Source organism: Pantherophis guttatus, chromosome 1 (assembly GCF_059756535.1).
Source record: "Pantherophis guttatus breed Tessera chromosome 1, ASM5975653v1, whole genome shotgun sequence".
In the NCBI taxonomy this organism is placed as follows: domain Eukaryota; kingdom Metazoa; phylum Chordata; class Lepidosauria; order Squamata; family Colubridae; genus Pantherophis; species Pantherophis guttatus.
The window spans coordinates 294,612,656-294,634,079 of NC_142063.1; the positions used below are offsets into that span (position 1 = coordinate 294,612,656).

At 36.3% G+C, this 21,424-nt stretch overlaps 1 protein-coding gene across 2 annotated transcripts in view; it reads right to left on the reverse strand.

Moving 5' to 3' along the window:
- CNIH3 (cornichon family AMPA receptor auxiliary protein 3) overlaps nucleotides 1–21,424 on the reverse strand; it is a 70,671-nt gene that overhangs the window by 16,965 nt on the left and 32,282 nt on the right. For both annotated transcript variants that reach the window (XM_034427917.3, XM_034427918.3), the window contains one exon: nucleotides 19,716–19,763. In XM_034427917.3, coding sequence (XP_034283808.1) covers nucleotides 19,716–19,763 — 48 coding nt within the window. The remainder of the gene's footprint in view (nucleotides 1–19,715; nucleotides 19,764–21,424) is intronic.

Genomic DNA, 21,424 nt, shown 5'->3' on the forward strand with positions numbered 1-21,424 from the left:
GATCATACATGGAGGATGCTGTACTTCCCTCAGCTTTTTTTTTTCACTGATTTATAGTAAAAGTACAGAAGGACAAGCTGTAAGGAACAACATTTAACTCTTTTTTGGAAAACTCTGGGGAAATCTGTGTTCTACTGTTATTTGTTCTACATTAAAAGAAAGGAAGGGAAAAGAAAGAATCACTTCACCCCTTTGTAGCCCTCAGCCCCAATTTTACAGATCAGAAAGGAATTTTTTAGAGCAAGGAAATAACCGAATTTCACTTTCAGTTCCTCCAGCAGCTCAAGGGCTGTTAGCCTGGGTTCACTGAGAGATATCAACTCTGAAGGAAGACCTCTGCGAGGATAAAAGCCAATTACCCTATTTAACAGCTATTAAGTGGTGTTAATTGCAAGCTATAGAACACAAGCAGGATGGTTTAGAGAAAACAAGGGGAAGCAAGAGGACAGGATGATACAAGCACGGAGAAGCATTTTCAGACGTGTGCAATGAATTGGAATAAGCTTCCAGCTGGGATGCACATATGGTGGCAGCTTCCTCCCTATGTAGTAGATCTTGAAATGCTGCAGAATACATCTACAAGAAATAATAGGATAAAATACTAATCTACCCATCTCTATTATTGGCAAAAATCTGGGACAACCAACAAAATAGGCACATTTCATAACACATAAGCATTAAGAACATTATTTCTCCAAAGTTACTGACATTATTTTCAAAATCGTATAGGCCCAAATTTTACTGGAGATTTTGTCATACTGTGCTGTTGCAAATAAGTTCTGCATGGACAAATCACAAAAACATTTAACTACTTCTGAATATTGGGTAAATTGCTACGATGGTAATTCAGCAATGCCCCATTACCAAAAAAGACTTCTTGTCTTCTAGGCAGAGCTTAGAATTTTGAAAGTGACATTTACTTCTAAGATTATTAATTATTTCCTACATGAGAAATCCATTCCCATGATCCCTTTAAACATTAATACAAATAATTTCTTTAAAATCTATCCAAATTGTACTGATGCCAAATTAGATCAATATCTTCTCTAAGAAGTGCTGAAAAGCCTTATTAGATCTGCTGTGGGTTGCTTGGACTAAGCAGGTTAATACTGTGAACAATGGTTATAAAACAAAATTATTTTTCCTCAATATATTTAACAGAAAATGTTAGTGAATTTCATGTATTAGGGAAAATTATACATGCACAATTAAAAGCATTTTAAAATGTCACTGAATTAAGCAGCAACTTCTGACATATGAAATTGATATAGACTAGATGGATATATGAGTAGTATATTCATTTCCTAATTATATATTATGTATCAGCTGGAACATAAAACATAAACTAATATTAATGGAAAAAATTATCATAAGACATAATCATGAATGAAGAAATACTACATAGTCAAGAATAAAAAAAAAATTCATTTACAATCCAGAAATGTTATCCATTCATCCAATCTTTTAATGAAAAATGTCCATGTAGATGCACCCCAAGCTTAGACAATCATATGAGTGGTAATATATACCAATAGTAATACAATATAGTATATAAAATACATAGTGTGGCCATGGAATGCATTTATGAATAAAATGTCTATTCATCATTAAGAAACAGTTGTCTTTGCTCTTAATTAGGGCTAAAAATCAGGAGGGCAGGAAAAGAGATTGGTTTCTACCATCATCTAACATTTGCAGCCCAAAATGTGTACTAATATTCATTTATCTGTAGGAAGTAAACACCCACCCCTCTCCTAGGAAAATGAAATATTCTAGGAAATATTAAAAAGGCAGAATATTATATTTTTCCTAAAGGAGAAACATGTTTCTAAAGACAAACTCAGAGCCTCAGCTCCCTGCTTCCCCCTCCCAGCAGATATTTTGGTGCCAACCTATGTACAAGACAAAGGCTGGGCCAGATTATCTACAACACAAAAGACATGGCCCTCAGGACATGATAGGATTAGCCCTCACTCAAGAGCCAAACCAGGACAAAGCCATAATAGGAATTGCCCAAAGCTCCTTCATTACATCATCACCCAGCAAGATTCAACCAGGCCTGGGAGTCTGACAACCAATCAGAGTACATTCCTTACACAGGAACAGGAAGCTCCAAGGTGGGGCCCAAGAGAGGATATAAATCTTTCTCCCTCTCTCACCCATGTGCTCTTTTTGTCCAGGACCTCAAACCATGTGGTCCTCTCCACCATTAAACCATCTTTCTAAGCAGTCTCCATGTTTCCAGTGTATTTCTTCCCACTTGGAACTGAATGGACATTTCTTCCAACATATCTTTTCCTCTTATAAGTCTAAATTCTGAAAGCTAAGGATCTTTTCTTGAGAAACAAAACTTCTGCCCTTCATTCAGTCTATCACTTAACTTTTTGAAGAAATTTTTAAAAATTTAAAATACAAAAAGAATAAAATTCTCCAGGCAAATAACTGGTCACACATTTGCTAATTTTCAAGTAAACTTTTGAGAAAGTACCCTGTTTCCCCCAAAATAAGACATCCCCTGCAGTGGTGGGTTGCTCCCGGTTCACACTGGTTCATAAGAACTGGTAGTAAAAATTTGTAGTAGTTCAGAGAACCGGTAATAATATTGGCTGGACACACCCTGAACCAGTCCCTGGCCCGGTTGCCACTCATTTACCCCGCCCACCTCATCAGAGGCTTTTTTTTTTTACTTTTAAAAGCATTTTTTCTACAACCTCTTCAGCTGAAAAAATGCTTTTAAAAGTAAAAAAAAAGCCTCTGATGATCGTGCGGCTCAGCTGGGATCATCAGAGCCTTTTTTTTATTATTATTGAAAAGTTTTACAAAAAACAAAAATTTTCTTCCCCCCCACATTCCCCCCGCCCTTTCCCTCCCCTCATCCCACCTTCCCCCCCAGACTTCCCAGAGCAAAATTCAAGGTATTTCATTTAGCAATCATAAACTAGATTATGCTACTTATCCTCAGACTACTAACTCCTTCCCTGAAACCTTAACTCCAGTATAGATAATTAAATACTTCTAATACTTAACGTTCAATCATAAGCTATATGATATTTTCTTGTCTGATACTTATTTTGAATATAGTCAATCCATCTTCTCCATTCCGATACATATCTTTCTTGTGTATAGTCCTTCAAGTACGCTGAGATTTTCACCATTTCTGCTAGGTTCGTTACTTTCAGTATCCACTCTTCAATAGTAGGCAAAAAGTCCTTCTTCCAATATTGCGCTACCAACACCTAGCTGCTGATATTAGATTCAAAATCAATTTAGTCTCTACTACTGTACAGTCCATAGTTATACCCAGTAGGAACAATTGAGGAGTAAATTTCAACCTTCTTTTCAAAATATTCTGCATCACCCACCAAATTTTTATCCAAAATGCCTTGACTTTCTTACAGGTCCACCATATATGATAATATTTTGCATCATTACATTCACATCTCCAACATTTAGCTTGCAAATTAGGGTACATACATGACAATTTTTAAGGATCTAAGTGCCATCTATAAAACATTTTATAAAAATTCTCTCTCAGATTTTGTGCTTGTGTAAATTTAACATTTCTGACCCAAATCTTTTCCCATGTTTCCATCATCACTGGTTCTTTGTGCCCATTTTATCATACAATCCTTAACCAATTCCGTTTCTGAATCTATTTCCAATAATGCATTATACAACCTTTTAATATGCATCTGGCTTTGGTCTCTAATCTGTTTCATCAGATTTTCCTCATTTTGCATAACACCAAATTTTTGATCTTCCCTCCATCTAGCTTGGAGCTGACCATACTGAAACCAAGTATAAATTATCCTTCCTTCTTTTAATTCATCTACAAATTTCAACTGCATCTTACCCCTTTCCAAAAGAAGAAGCTCTTTATAAGTAATCACCTCTGTTTTTTGCTCTATACTTATATTTTCTATTGCATGTCTGGGATTTGCCCATATGGGTATCTTATAGTTCAGCTTGTATTGGTACTTTTTCCAAACCCTCAGCAACGTATTTCTGAGTATATGACCCTTAAACACTTTATCCACTTTTTTTTCATATAACAAATAAGCATGCCTTTCTTTTACTTTCTTATCTCCTGGATTAAATATAAGTAATTGTTCCTTCTTTTTTATTTCTTCCTCTATCTCTTTACGCTTCTTCTGTTGTTTTAGTCAGATCGTGTCAGTCGTTGTACTTTCGGCTCTCCCTTCTTAGGTGGTTCTAAAGTTGGGGATAAGCCCCCAAGATCCAAATCTTCTTCCACGATAATTCCTCCAGCTGCAACTTCAGCATAGGTTTGTATTTGTTTTCCATCTTTTTCTTGCTGTAACAACTCTGTTTTCTTCCTTTCCCCACCCCCTGGTGAGGGTGGGTATCCAGCCTTTAAAACATTTACATAGAAATCTTTTGCCTTCCAAACTGTATTTAACCGGTATCTTTCTCCGTTATAAGTCACTATTAGACCAACTGGAACATCCCATCTGTATGCCGCTTGTTGGTTTCTCAGCTCATTTACCAAAAAGCCAAAGTCTTTTCTAGTTCTCAACATCTTTGGAGGAATCTCTTTCAAAACCACCACCTCTGCAACCGCTTCCTTGATCGAACTTATATCCTCCTCAATTTTCTTAAATTTCCCTTCCACAAGTAGTGTTAAATTATTCATTGCTGTGGCTTGGTTATTCATAGCTTCTCTCATTGCTGTTGCTTGATTATTCATGGCTTCTTTCATAAATTCTTTAAAATCATTAAGTGCTGCATCTTGACTCTGAGTCTGGCTCTGTGAATCAACTGGAAGTTGTGCTTTCTGTGTCACCACTGACACAACTGGAGAACCTCCCCCTCTTTTAGCAACTCCTGGTTTCACTTGTCTAGAAGCCATTTTTTTTCCTCCCCTCTTTTAAGGAGATCTTTAAAAGCCACAAAGTCTTTGAATATGTTTATAATTCATAGTCTCTAATTTGCCAGGCAGAATAGTTTTTTTTTTCCTTCCCTCCACAAGCTCTCAGCTCCCAGCAGTTAATAAGCAGCTAATCCACTCTCCCAGCGCAAAGTTCTCAAGCACTTTAATTTCTGGCTTTCACTTTCAAAACCATAACAAAGACGCCATCTTCAGCCTCCAGCTCAATAAGATTCAAACTGCAACAAAGTAACTTCAGAGTTAAGCTCTGTACTTTTAAGGCTTGATCTCCTGTTTTCCGCTCTGCCTGCGCTTGTAATCAGTCAAACTCACTTTTAAAAGTAGGATCGGATCGCGGCTTCTCGCTCTGCCTTTGCAGAGTCGTCCTGGCTCCGGAGCTTCTTGGCGGGCTGGCTGGGGAGCTCTCACCCTCCAAGCCTCTGGAAATGTTCCATAGGGCTTTCGGGGAGCTCTATTCTCACCCACCATCAGAGCCTTTTAAAAGCATTTTTTCTACAACCTCTTCAGCCGAAGGTTGTAGAAAAAATGCTTTTAAAAGAAAAAAAAGTTGGCCATGCCCACCCAATCACATTACCCCCCCCAAACCACACCCACAAAATAAGCTATGCCCCCAGAACCGGTAGCAAAAAATTTTAGAACCCACCCGATCCCCTGATAATAAGCCCAATCGGGCTTTTGAGCGCATGGCAATAAGGCCAAGCGCTTATTTCAGGGTTCAAAAAAAATATAAGACAGGGTCTTATTTTTGGGGAAACATGGTATATTTATTTATTTGTTTGCTTGCTTGTTTATAGATCACATTTAGAGACTGCCCATTTCACTCACTGAGTAACTCTAGCAAATCTCTATTTTTAACAATAATGTTTGTAACCATTTGCACCTTAACTCATTTCCAAAATTCTTAGTCCTGTCTCCTCAGTCCTGTCTCCAATTATTTGGGAGAAAAACAAAAGGCAAACTTTCAGCATACTTACCCCAGATCACAGCTGGCAATGCATTAATAGGATAGAGAAAAAATAAGCTGATGCTCCTTCTTTGCATCTGTCTATAAAACTGGAGACTACAACAAGCATCACTTTAAGCTCTTCAAGGAAATGCAAAAAAGATATCTAATAACTTGAAGAAAGGGGGAAATATTATTATCACAGAAGGTAAAATCCAGAGTCTCTTCTCTGATTTTGCAATGTTCAATAGTCATAGCTAAGTGAGAATGAAAGAACTACAGCAGTGGTGAAATGTAAAATTTGTTACTACTGGTTCTGTGGGCGTGGTTTGTAGGGGGAATGTGACTGAGTGGGTGTGGCCAACTTTTTTTTTTTACTTTTAAAAGCATTTTTTCTACAACCTTAAGAAGTTGCAGAAAAAAATGCTTTTAGAAGTCTCTGACGATCAGGCAACTCAGCTGGGATCGTCAGAGGCTTTTAAAGGCTGAAGAGGTTGCAGAAAAAAATGCTTTTAAAATCCTCTGACGATCCCAGCTGAGCCGCCCGATCATCAAAGGCTTTTTTTTTTTACTTTTAAAAGTATTTTTTCGTCCGAAGAGGTTACAGGAAAAAAATGCTTTTAAAAGTAAAAAAAAACAGCCTCTGATGATTACGCGGTTCAGCTGGGCATGGGGGGTGGGCAGGGAGTTTTGCTACCAGTTCTCCGAACCACCCGTCGCCATCGCTACCGGATCGGGTGATATGGTCCAAACCAGGAGCATTTCACCCCTGGATTACAGTCCTTCACATCTGAAGGTACCATGTTGGAGACAGGATTTGACTTCCCTGATAATACCTTTAATACTTTGTTTAATGAGCCAGTCTATATTAACTATTCTCATCTATTATACTTGCAAATGATTGTTTAACCTCCTTATTTGTGCATAAAATCAATCACATTATTTGAGAAGCTAAGGCTTTCATTGATGGGCTTTTTCTTTGGAAGGGCAGAGGGTACAAATAGCTTCTAGTAGTAAACATACAAATTGTTGGTGATTATCAGCTTATTTCCTCTATCTCTTGCAGTAACTCACATTAAGTCTACTCAGCTGTTTGGTATTAGTTTTTTATTCATTCATTTATTTTACTACTGCCTTCTTGCTGTCAGCTAGCTATTATGCTTCTTTCTGGAATCATTTAAAAAAAAAGAAGCTTCAGAGTATAGTCTTAAATTCCAGGTAGGGATATATAGAAAGAAGTCATCATTTATGTAATTTGAGCCCAAGTCTCTCAGAGCTTTAAATATTAATAAAACAGTAAAGTATCAGTAAAATATTTGAATATTGAGCTTTAAAAATGAATTTAGTAAGATACTCAAATATTGTAATATTTCAATACATACTTCCAAGGAATGAAATTGTGCAAGCCATGTGACAGTCTATGGAAATGGTTGTTTATTTTATTTAAAACATTTATACAGCTGCTTATCATGCAATGAAATCTAGGTAGCTACCAATCAAAAATTAAAATAACATATAATATACTAAAACTATAAAACAGTGGTGAAATTTAAATTTGTTTACTACCGATTGTGTGGGCAAGACTTGGTGGGCGTGGTGTGGCTTGGTGGGCATGGCCAGGGAAGGAGACTGAAAAATCTCCATTCCCACCCCACTCCAGGGGAAGGATACTGCAAAATCCCCATTCCTTCCCCACTCCTGGGGGAAGGATATTGCAAAATCTCCATTCCCACCCCACTTTGGGGCCAGCCAGAGGTGGTATTTGCTGGTCCTCTGAACTACTCAAAATTTCTGGTACTGGTTCTCCAGAACCTGTCAGAACCTGTTGGATTTCACCCCTGCTATAAAACTAATTAGATTAAAGCATTAAAAGATGAAAAACAACAAAGACTTTGTGCCAGGTCAATCTTCTAATGTGCAATTATCCAATCTTATTCCAGCCTTGGGGAGAAAATTAAGGCTTCAAAGCTTTATGAAAGGCTAAGAGAACAGAGTGTTCCCCAGGGCAAGACCAGCTAAAGTTGGACTCGAAGAAGCAACACAGGCAAAATGTTGATGCTTCTAAACTTTGGTATTGGAGAAGACTCTTCTGAATACCATGGACAGCCAAGAAAAAAAATGGTTCATTGAACAAATCAATCCAGAGTTCTCACTTGAGGTACAAACATCCAGGCTCAAATGATCCTTCTTTGTATTCATTATGCTCTCTGAAAATCGTTCTAATGATGGAAAAGGTAGAAGGAAAGAGAAGAAGGGGTGACCACTGGCAAGATGGATAGTCACAGTAGTGATGCATGTACTGTTGGAAAACCAAAAAGACCATGTTAGGGGCAGTTCATCATGTAGAAAACCTGTTTATGTGGTCTTGGTAGTACAGGGGTTTAAGGCACCCTGTTATTAAGCTTATTAAGACCAGCTGCCTGCAATTACTGCAGGGTTCGAATCTCGCCAAGGCTCAAGGTTGATTCAGCCTTCCATCCTTTCTAAGGTAGGTGAAATGAGGACCCAGTTTGTGGGGGCAATAAGCTGACTTTGTATAAATATACAAAAGGATGAAGGCTATTGCTGAGCACATTGTAAGCCGCCCTGAGTCTTCGGAGAAGGGCGGCATATAAATCAAATTTAAAAAAAAAATTAAGAGTTAACAATTACTTGAGTTGCTGGAGAAAGTCAATTGACATAAATTATTATGATTGGCACATAATCAAAACACCTCTAAGAACCTAAAAACAGGAGATAAGTAAGATGGCCAAAGAAGTTGATAACCTGCTCCTGTTACATCACTATTTTGAATCTAGTTTACAGATGGTTTTTAAGTGTAACAATCAAATTGAGAGCACCAAGCACAGAATTGTAGCAAAACTAATGTATCTCATCCATAGCTAAAGCTCAATAGTTCTAAAGTTCTGAGCAGTCCCTCACAACCTCATTCATCAGCCTTAGTTGATAAAAGATGTTCTGTGCAATTGTACTTTTTTTTTTTTAATTTGATTTATATGCCGCCCTTCTCCGGAGACTCAGGGTGGCTTACAGTGCATTAAGCAATAGCCTTCATACTTTTGTATATTTGTACAAAGTCAGCTTATTGCCCCCACAAACTGGGTCCTCAATTTACCTACCTTAGAAAGGATGGAAGGCTGAGTCAACCTTGAGCCTGGTGAGATTCGATCTTACTTTTAATTGCAGACAGCTGGTGTTAAATTACAGTGCTTCTGTCTGTTGAGCTAAACCAGGCTCCTTACTTCCAATGCTGAATCCAAGAACGTTGCATAAACACACATCTGATCCTTCAGAGAGGGTAGAAAATAGGTAAGACTAAAATTCTTCTTAGTAAAGCTTCATATTGCACATAATTAAACCTTGGCAGGGTTCACATATGGTAAAAATTATGAGTTTGCTAATTCTGATTTGTTAACTATGCCATAGTAAATGATTTGTATATCATGGTAGATTATAATCTATGATTTATATATCATAATAGAGGGTTCACGTGATCTGCTAACTTGGTCCATGTCTCTTGCAGTTTTACTGGGAAGTTTCTCAAGATAAAAGAAACTCCCATAATCTGCCAAACATACCTTGGAAAGTAAATGCTACTTTTAATGCTTGTTCTAAAGAAAGTAAGAAAAGCATACAGTACAGCTTCTCACAGGGGAATTGTTATTGCTGAAATATCTAAAAGCAGAGCCTCTCAAGAATGAATCGTTTCACTTCTTCACTGCCATCATCCATTTAACTAAGGGGAAGGGGGAAGAAATCTGTTCTAATGACTCACCCAAAAGAGGCAGCAAAATATTCCATTTCTTCTCTGACAAGCTGCAGGACACTTTTCCCCAAATAGGCTGAAAATAAATTATTCATGCAGGAGGGAAGGATTTCCAATAACCAGCAAAGAGTGAACTGCTTAAAATTGAATTTTCAATATGAACAAACTTAGGGCAGGTTATGGAACAAAATCAAGATCTTGGTAGAACGTAAATAGTATTTAAAGTTCAAATGCAAAGATCACAGAACCGTATATAATCTGGAAGCATTTCAAATAATATAAGGTTCATCCCAACTGATGATCAATCAGACCCAATTGCAGTTTACTATAGACTGTTTAATAGTAGAAAATACTAGTATTTGTTTTCACACATCAGTTTCCAAGATGCTGTTTTCATTTAAACAGAAAATTATTGTTAGCTTTCCTGAGGAGAAAAATGGTCTTGAATCGTATATAACCATGTATCTTGACTTAAAAATAAGTACTACTCAATTATTCCAACAAAAATCTATTTTTATTTAACACTATTCAATTGTCTTTAATACAATATCCTCAATTCATCCATATTAGGGGAAATGGTGATATATAATACACAACAATTTTCTTTATCATTCTATTATTCAAGCTTATGTATCTCTGTTCCACATTCCTCTTTTGATAAGGATTATTTAAATGCTAACAATGAAATTAAGAAAATAGTCACAGATGACACACAAGTATATTTCTGAAGAATAATGAAATAAGTTAATTTTATAAAACTGAGCACACATATCAGATTTTATAAGTAACATCTCCAAGTTCTGTTGTTTACTGAACATTTGTTGTTTTCCCAAAGCAGCATTAAAAAAATAATAAACACCTTTCAAACTCACTTTTTAAAAACATTTCTGCTGGTCCTCTAGCTGTAAAGTACACAGAGAAAAAGCTTACTGTGAATGTTCTCAAGCTATTTCTAGGGCAAGTGAATCCAAGCAACAACATGTGCACTCAGAAAGGGAGGAGGGATTATGAATAGGGAGGGAAGTGATGTTTTCTGGGCCATCATTAAGAAAGAGTCTTGCTATAAGGATTTGGGTCTCACACCTGGATCTGCAATACTCCAGGGAGGTGCTCTATTTAATACCTCATCTAGGACCTTTCTTTCTTGCCTCCCAATCCCCTCCCTTAAAAAAAAAATAGAAACTTATCTATCAAAAACTGCAGCGCCAAAATAGTCTCAGTGTTATTCTGAATATTATGGGACATTCAGGGGTTTGATAAAAGAACCAGAAAAAAAAACTTCTGATGGCATTCAACTACACTGGACTGTTTTTAATGCTGCTGCTGTTGTTGTTGTTATTGTTGTAGAAGTGCACATTAAAGCCTGAATTTATGACTCAATGGTTTATAAAATAACTGGGACATAAAATATACTGAAAAACCTGCTTAAAGATTATCTTTATCTTTGAAGGTTCTTCCCCAGTAGGGAAAGGGGTGGATTTTTAAAATGTCTCCCCTTTAGTGTAGTAGCTATCTTCTTAAGTAGGTGTTTATATTTCTGAAGAAAAGCCCCCTGCTACTGGTTTCCTTGCTCAGAACCTGAATTCTGTCACCTTAGAAATTACATTTTTCTCCTGACTAAATTGCTCTTGCCTATCACTGATTAAACCTTCATTATGGGAGCGACGGGGCGCTCCCATGTGACTCCTCTCCTGCGCGAGCTGCATTGGCTTCCGGTGGACTTCCGGGTGCGCTTCAAGGTGTTGGTGATCACCTTTAAAGCGCTCCATGGCTTAGGGCCAGGGTACTTACGGGACCGCCTTCTGCCACCAATAGCCTCCCACCGGCCGGTTCGCTCCCACAGAGAGGGCCTCCTCAGGGTGCCGTCGGCCAGACAATGCCGGCTGACGACCCCCAGGAGGAGAGCCTTCTCTGTGGTGGCACCTACCCTATGGAACAATCTACCCCCAGAGATACGAGTGATCTCCGACCTTCGGATTTTTCGTCGGGCCCTAAAAACTTATTTTTTCCAGTTAGCCGGTCTGTCTTGATTTTAGGGTTAGTTTTAAAATTTTAATATTGATTTTAAATTGACAAGTTTTAAATTATGGGCCAAATTTATAAATTATTTTAACTTTATTTTTTAACTGTGATGTTTTGTATAGATGTTTTTATCTTGGCTGTTCACCGCCCTGAGTCCGAAAGGAGAAGGGCGGTATAGAAATTTGAATAAAGTAAAGTAAAGTAAAGCTACAGTCAATCTCTTATAAATCAAATTATTCCTGTTTAACTAGTACTTCATGATACAAATGGAAGAGCAGCACACAATATATGTGGGGTCTATTCTAGAAACCATGGGTTTACACAAAGATTCAGAAACACATGTTAAGTAGTCTTGCTGTGCCGGAGAAAACTGATGTAGCTTTTTTAGTATTACTGGAGGTTTAGGGAGAAAGTATTTCTAAAGTTCAAGTCAACATTATCGTAAAAGTTCTAGAAGACTTTCAGGGAGGCTGAATAAGTTGTTCATGGGGACTCACACTTTTCTCTCCAAGAACAGCTTTGAGAAATACATTGTTATGAAATTGCATTGCAAACAACGGATATTCTCTTCCACGATATTGGCCAATTGGAATAGGCAGCTATGTCACTGCTTTGTTCAGCAGCATACCTTATTGGAGTGGGTGGCAAACAAAACAGAAAATAAAGCAAACCTTTTTTATTTAAGATTAAAAGTACTAGGATTGTGCCCCACCTGAGTCACTAAATACTTTACTCAATCAATCAAAATTTATCTTTAAGTGGCACAAGGTACATTTCATTTCTTGTCACAGGAAAAAAAATATAACTTCTATATAACAACGTTTTTTCAATGTTCCTTTTTCACTGAGAATTGTTACAAGACTTGCATAGTTAACCATAAATGACTTTTATTTTGAAAATGAGCACATATTTTCCTTTGCTGCAAAAACAAATCTTGGTATTCATGCATTATTTGATAGGAATTTAAGCTATTAGTATAAATTGAGCAAACATCTGAAAAGTCATTGCAGTTTTTATAAGTACTACTTAGTAATTAACCTTTTGGTACTAACTCCTGTTGGAGAAGGCTTCAATAGGTTTTTTTTCTTATCACAAAAGACAGATTCAATATTGTCTTAAAAGGAAGGTTCAAATATGAAAAGAGGTAAACTGAAAACCCTGAATCTCATATTTGGACTATGATGAGAACAGGCAAACTTCACACACTCTATCTCTGTCCATAAACACTGTCAATTGAAAAACCCTATAGAGAGCATTTTTTCTATTCTCATTATGTCTTTTGTCAGAATTTATCAAACTAAGAATTTCTCCCATGCTGTGGTAAGTAAAATTGCCAAAATACATCTTTCTACTGCCACAGTTTCAAATTTCCTTACTTGCTACTAGCTGACAATTCAGGATTTATATCAAAATGATACCATAAGAAAAGCAAACGGACAACTCAGCCATGTATGCCTAGCATCATCCTTAAATCTGGCCTTTGTTTCATCTTTAAAAGTGCCTCTCCACAGAGAGCAGGGGGAAATATGGAGATAATGGTGTCATCTTGGATTTTGAGTGAGGAACCACATGCAGCTAATGCATGATCCAGAGCACCCTGCTTATTTGTACTTTCAAAAGCTTTTAACAAAGTTTCTTACTAAAAAATATACTTAAAAAGCTTGACAGTCATTAGATACAAGAAAATATCTCTTCATTCCTTAACCACGCATTACTGCAATTGGTTAAAGAACCGATAGCAGGGAATGAAAATAATACACTATTCTTGCAAAACAGATATAAAACATGATGCTTTTTGCACAGGCATCTGTACTAATGCTTTTTAACTTGTTCATAAATAATCTAGAATTTTTGTTAAGTAGCAATTGTAAAAACTATGCAACGGCCTTTCAGGACTTTGCTCAGTTCAAACTTTAATAGCTTATGCCTCCCATGAAATCATGCACAAATAACATAATTTGTTGTTATGGCAAAGTAAGTTTACTAACAGGAAAAGGGAGCCTTATCTTAACCCCATTTACTATGGAGTAGCCTTTCAACAGTCAGATATGTGATCCTTCTAAGCAGCTATTGCATAGCTGAACAAATGAGGAAGAGGTTGGACAGAATACACAGATGATCACAACTTCCTCCTAATCCCTGTGCAATAAACAAAAACCAACGTACTTCTAGGAGAAGGTAGAGAATCATGCAGAAATTAACAGAGTGCTACTCAAATGTTCTAGGGAACCATGGAGATGACCTTGGAGAAAGCAACCAGAAGCTTTAGGAAAATATCAGGAGAGAGGAAGCATGCATTAAGCCCAGGCAGGTGGGAGAGAATGAGAAAGGGACTCAGTTATCTCCACAACTGCCTGGTATAAAAAGAAGCCCAGGGAAAACACAGGCAGGCTTGCAAGATTCTGTTACACGAAGTCCTCAAGACTGTTCATTGAATGATAGTTCAAAGTTATGACAGCCTCAGAAAAAGCAATTTTCAACCTGTACTTATGACTCCCTCCCTCCCCCCACTCTCTCTCACACACACACACAATCACTATGGTCACCTGATCACAATTCGGGTGCTTGGCAACCAGTTTGCATTTACAACTGATGCAGCATTCTGCAATTATGTGATCATTGTTTGCTACCTTCTTTGCCAATTTTCAGCAAAAACAGCAAAAATGCCCATTAAGGAAGCTAGTTTTACTTAATGACTGTCATAAAAATTGTCACAAATTTGGGTCCAACTCAACTTACAACCACAATGACTTATGATGCAAATTCTGGCCCCAAATGTGGTCACAAGTTGAGGACTACCTGTACTGCAGCCTATCTCAAATAAACCAGCTCTTCAACATCCAAAATTAAAAGTAAAATCCTGGCTTAACTTGTGTTACTCAAAGCTTACTTTTAATTTTGGATATTTCACATATTTTCAGTTTTGTTTGTAAATTTGTTACTTTCTTGCAGGGTCTCAGACAGGGCTGGTTTCACAGATAAATAAGTCCTAATCCTAAATATATTTAAAACTAGTAAAACCCATTAAATTCTACAGATGTTGATTTCTGAATAAGCGTGTTTAGTGTTACCTCACTTGGATATAATGAATTAAGAAAGCCCTTGAACATCTAAGTGAATATTAGCAATACAAATAGTGATATTGGATTTCTCAAGTGAAAAAGGAGAATATTTGTAGCTCAGGTTGAAATGAGAGGTCCTTGGTGCTCTCTGAACTTGGTTGTTAGCTTGTAGAAAAAGGAAATAGAGCATCTATACAACATTTTCCAACAAAATGGATATCCACACAGCTTTGTCAAAAAGTGCCTGATCACTCAACCCACTATTGCACAACCAACACAAGTAGTAAAAATAACACTGCCATCAAAAACATATCAGAAACCACCAACAGAGACTATTACAACTAGATGGAATCAGTGTAGCACACACATGAACTAAAGCCCTCCAAAGCATCCTAAGTAAACCAAAAGATGCAGCAGCTACAGAAGACAAAAACAGGAGTCATCTATAACATAAAGTGTAAAGACTGCAACAGTCACTATGTAGGACAAACAGGCAGAAGACTAGCAGAACACATTCATAAATACCAACTTGCAGTCAGAAGACATGATAAAAAGTCCTTAATTTAACAACATATGGACAAAATTAACCATAGTTTCAACTAGGAAACTGTGGCCATCCTAAATCAAACCAAGTCAAAAAATGCTAGAAAATTTCTGGAAGCCTGGCACTCTGACATATTGGCCATCAATAGACACATAGACATAAACAACATCTACATACTGTGCAAAAGATACAATCAACAAGCCAAAAAGGGAACAAAAAGACCAAATAATGAGCATTCAAAGTGCAAATAGAGTAATAAAGATGGTGAGGGACTTTGAGGCTAAATCCTATAAAAAACATTTTTAAAGGTCGGAATATTTAGCCTAAAGAAGAGAAAACTAAGGGTTAGGGTTAGTGGTAACTGAGAGTGTAAATTTATTTTTCATAATGCCCAAGAGTATGAAAAGAATTATTGGTGAAAGGAGAGGGAGGGGGGAGAGATGGGGGAGGGAGGGAGAGGGGGGAGGAAGAGAGATGAAATAAGAAGTAATTTTCTGATCACAAGACCAGTTAAACAGTAGAACAGCCTTCCTCCTGGAGTCATGAATGTTGCTTCCTTGAAGATATTCAAGCAAAAATTGGACATCCATTTGTCTAGAAGATCTCCAAGATCCTTTCAAAATCTATAATGTCTTGAGTCAGAGAAAGGTCTTGTGATTATGGAAGATAGGCAGGCAGGCATTTTAAAAAGAAGAAAGGCACACAAATATCTGACTACTAGAGATGGCATGAGGAGCCATATTATAATGAGGTCAGATATCTTCAGGAGTTGTTAAAAGCTGCATGTGTCCTAATTTTTGTTTTATTAGTACTGTGTTCTAATTGCTCCCCAAAGCTCTGCTGCCAAACCATGAATGCCTCACAATTGCTAAGTAGGCAAAAACAATTCCATTCAATTGCTTCTTGAATTATCCTGTTTTCTTTTCTTCCCAAAGCAAAAAACTCCACCAAAAAGCAGCTTATCAGCAAAGACAAGCTGCACTAACCAATGAGTTTATGAAATATATGCTATCTTTTATTCCTTTCAGTCTGTTGTTTCTACAGTTTTAGTCTGTATTAGCCAAGAGCTGCCATTTCTGCTGTAAGTAAGGATATTTAGACTCAAAAGAAATTAAAGGCTGATGTCAGCAAGACATCTCCATGCCTTGCGCATATATTAATAAAATGATCACCAGCTGTTGCTAGCTTTATAAAAATTGGGTCACAGCTTAAAACCAAAAGGTGGCTAAGCAAATAACAGTTATATTATTTTTAGAAGAGCTTTTGACTTCATCTCAATACTAAGGTGGTTGGTGGTATCACCTACAAGGACAAGAAGCAGCTTGAAGGCCAATGTAGAAATGCTAGGAATTTGATCTTGGAGTACAAGCCACTATGAAAATACACTTCTTCAATAATAAAGAAGTGTAGAAGACTACACTTTGAACAGAATTGTAAAGATTATCAAGCATATTGTATAACTCCAACAAGATCTTACTGTATTGATTAAACAGATATAAAAATGTTGAGCATGTTTGTATACAGCTGTCTAGTTATGAAGATTAAAGTTGAGAGGCATATTCGAAAAACCAAAGACATGAACATCGATAGAATCTCTACTGATTTAATACTAAGTCTGCCATTTTTTATAATGAAGGTAAAGCATCCATCCAACCAGGCCATTTTAGCCTCTTCAATCCACCCAGGCAGAGAACAGAGTATCTCAACAGCAGATTTATCTAAATCAAATAAATCCTTCCACAAGTAGCAACAAATTAAACCCATAATGGGGCATAAGGAGAGTGGTCCATGCCCAAGGCAAACAGCTCAGTTGGGACAAAGCACTAAGAGTCTTTTGCATTTTTTCTGCCATATAGAAGTTGTCTTAGTCTTTAAAACTCATATATGAGTTTTGTCATTTGTCTCTTTCCTCATTTTTTTCACAAGCAAAAGGACGAGGCATGATGAAAAGAGAATAGACCCCACATACATAATAAAAGTATTAAAATCCTTATGGCTATGTTTATATACCCAATTTTTTACCATTTCTTTTAAAGAATCCTCTAGAAAAATATAATCAGAAGAAAAAATATTTTTTGTGGTACAAGGAAATATTTGCAAGCATACAGCATAATATTTTCTTGCAGTTTCTAAAGGTAAAAAAATGTTTCTGATATATAAAATGCTCAAAGAGAGGTGGAATGAGAGTGGAGGGCATACCACTTATTTTCAGACATGTTTGCATAGATCCTGGGTTTCCTTTCTAGCATGTTCATGACAAGACACATGTGAATAAGAAAACAAATCCAAAAAAAATAAATCTGATTTATTTCTTGTAATTTTATATGTGTTGTGTATACAGTGTTTCCTCCAATTTCCTCACATTTTTCTCAATTCCTTATTAGAAATTTGGCATGTAGGCAAAGAGTGTCCAATCTGTTCAAGCACTGTGTAAAAATGAATGCAAATGATTTTCAACAAGTGTGAAGGGAAAGAGAATTTTTATACTATTTTTCATTGCAGTTATACAAAATTGCTGTATGAACCAACCATACAGAAAAATGGATATTAAAGTACAGAGGAAAAGAAAGCCATTTACCACTCAGCCAGTTAAACAACAAATGAAAAAAAAACATGCCACCTTGCAACCCTTTATTTTGTAAAAAATAAAAATACTCAGCTTTCAAGTTCAGCTTCATTATATAACTAAAACCACAGGAGAAAATGAGAAAAAATTCTTCTATTTTCTTCAGACTATGCATAACGTTCTATTATATATCTATTATTCCTTTTATTATATCCCAATTTAGGATCATTACACCAATCATAAGTCTAAGTACAGAAAGATAAAGATAAATGCCATACACCAATTACGCGTCTAGAAGTTATAAATTGTCTTAAAAATGAGGGGATTGAACAGAATGATTTTCTCATAAGTTTGGGGTTTTTGGGGGGGGAGGGAATGTTGTAGACTGAATGGAAGTCCCTTGTAATTAGTTTCATTCCTTTCCTACAAAGTTCATCAAACTGTCAATTTTTTCTTTACCATTTATAATCTTCTCTAGAAAATAAGTAACCATGCATTATTATTGACTTCTAGGGAAGAAATGGCAAGCTGAAGTTATCTCTGTTAAAAGCGTAGCTGAAGCCTGCCGCAGAATGAAGAGCCAGCAAGGAGACCAGTTCTTACGACAAGAAATGGACTTTCCACAATGGACTATCAAGATCATCCACAAGTTCTTCTCAAAGCTGTTCCTTATAAGGAGATCAGAAGACAGCAGTCTCCAGTGGATTTAGTGCTCTCGAAGATATGGGAATAGCTATCCTGGTCAACCCATAGTTGGAACTTTGAAGGGCACTGAGTTTGCATATTTCCTCTTCTAATCATTTTCAGAAATTGCTTAACTGCTTTTCAGCTATTAGGACTTTTGGATCGACAAATTTTACAACACCAGGTGAATTTCTTTCATTTCTTAATGAAAGAAGATTTAAATAAAAGTTTAAAGACTTAAACAAATTATTCTGGAATAAACAGCAAGGGTGAACAAAACTTTGATTTAAAAAGTTACAAACAGACTAGAGGTTCCAGATAAATTTGAAATAAGATTTTGAAATTAAGTATAAGAATCCTTCCTATGGGAAAATATTTTTTTATTTTGAATTCTTTAAAAAAAAGTCTGGGTCCTTGAAGGTTTGACACTGAAGGAACTAAAAGGAACTAAAGATGACAATTAAAAGAAAAGAACACTTAAATTTTATTTACTAATACAGAATGGAGCAAAATATTTTAACATTCAATTTACTGAAGGATATTTTTCAACAATGGACCCAGAAGTTAGTTTCAATAGTGCAATACGAAAGAAACCAACTGTTTCCTTTACAAGTAAAAGGGATACATAAATAACAAACCAGGAGAATGACCTGGATAATCTTCCCATACTGGATCTACAAAAAAGGGTTGATAAAGCTTTGAAAAATTTTGTGAGATGGAACAAAGAAAAATGGAATGACATAAAATTTTAGAACATTATTTGAAGGAACTAAAGATCAAGATTATTAAAAGGAAGGAATATAAAGGTGGATTATTTGATCAAGGTTAAAATAGATCTGTTGTTATCTCTGATAATTTTAATGGACTTTTGCTGACATCAGGACTGAGATGATGAAGTTTTAAGGATTAGTTTATAGATGAGAGATGTGATATGGGAAGAATAAATCATCTGTTGTACTTTAAGAGAAGGAACTAAGTTAAAAATTGTTTCTACTATATATTACGATGAACGGAAGTCATTTATATATTTCTTTTATTTTTCTCTACTATATTTTTTTTTCTTTCTGTACCTTCTGTTTTTATATTTTTGATTTGTATTCATTTTTTATCATAGTTGTAATTTTAATAAAATTACTATTAAAAAAGGGAATGTATTGCTGCTCATAAGAACATGATGGTTTGCTTCCCTTCAACAAAACCAATCTGGATTAATTTTTACCTTTCTCAGAAGAAAGCAGATCCGTTCAATGTTTCTCAACCGCTCTCTCTGTCAAAGGAAAGTGGGAAAAGATGGAGTAAAACTATACAATTTAAGAGACCTACAATTGAACAAATCATGTGGATCAACAAATATTTTACCTGATCTCAGAAGAAAGTCTATAATATACTAGCCTCTGGTATAATTTGCATGGTACTGCCTTAGTAATCTACTGAGATCATCTAAACATATTTCAATTATATCAAATGTTTTCACTTTTGCCAAGACAACTGAAGTTAGTCCCAAATCTGAACTACAACTCCCAGCATATTAGAAACTGTAGTTCAGCAGTGATTGGTTAATTACAAATTTTCTACTGCAACTTTAAAGTTAGCAACTGATTCCTGGAAATTCATGCAAGGGATAAAATTAGGAGCTTATAGTTTGATGATATATAAGATGAGCTTGCTGCCACAGAGGAACGAACTATGGAAGACAGAAACACATAATGGTACTAAAGAACATTATGCTTTTTGCTTTATCTTATAAGTTCTCCTTATACTGTGAAAGTCCCACCTTATTTTCTCGAAATATAGTATATATGTAACAACCATTATTCTTGCATGATCAGCAGGTATTTTCATGCTGCCTTGAAGTAGCTAAGCTTTTATTGTAGAGTTTAAATGTAAAAATGTTCTCTAAGGAGAAAAAAATGCTTCCTGAGGATGTACAATACAGTTGTCTAAATGAGATCAGCAGAAACTTGAATTGTGGGTACTTTTCTAGAAACAACAGAGTTAATTGTAATTATCAGACTTAAGCATACAAGATTTTCTATCAGTTACATCTTAAACTGGATCACCTTGGGGCTGAGGTTTCACAGAACTGTTTTCCCATTACATAATTTGAGGAGATGTTACATAGCAAACTGCAGGGTCATATCTATGGATTGGGTTACCACATTACATTCTGTTGAGAAATATAGTCCTGTGCCCTATGAGGAAAGTTGCAAATCAGATCACTTGCTTCCTTGTTTTAGATCCAAGTATGATCTGTGGCAATTTGAGTTTAAAAAAAACCAGCGGCTGGATGACTAAACACTGGGACTGCACAAAGCATTTGAAAGAGAGTGCTTTGCTAAGCACACCAGAAATTGCAAGGCCTCCCATCCTCAAAATGTTAGAGTAGGCATGTCATTTGGAAGGCTTGTTCAGCTCCTTTTCCCTGGCTGTCAACATGTGTGAATGCATGTGCAGCTGCTTCGTTTCATTGGTAATTCCAGAGAAAGTGTGGTCAGCATATGTACACAAATATAAAGATAACCAGCTGCACGAGCTTTCCAAAGAACACAGATGCTTTACTCAATGAAATTGTGGTGCTTCACACACTTTAATAAAGATCTATATCTGAAATATTTGAGAGCTACTGTCAGTCAGTGAAAACAAAATTGGGAGAAAGGGGGAAGATAATGATCAGTGCAAGGCAATTTACAAACCTCACTAGTTTGCCATTAAATTATTTAAATACAATGAAGACAGATTTCCAACTGCATGCAAAAACTGTGGGAAGGCTTAGCCTCACATATTCTCACTTCTCTCTTCATCTAGTGCATGCTAGACAATATGTGCTGCTCACATGTCAGGATAAAAAGAATATGATGAGAAGATACCCAGGGAGAAGTCTTGCCTGGTTTCTTGCAACCATTTAGATCTAAGGAAGTAGACAGGTTC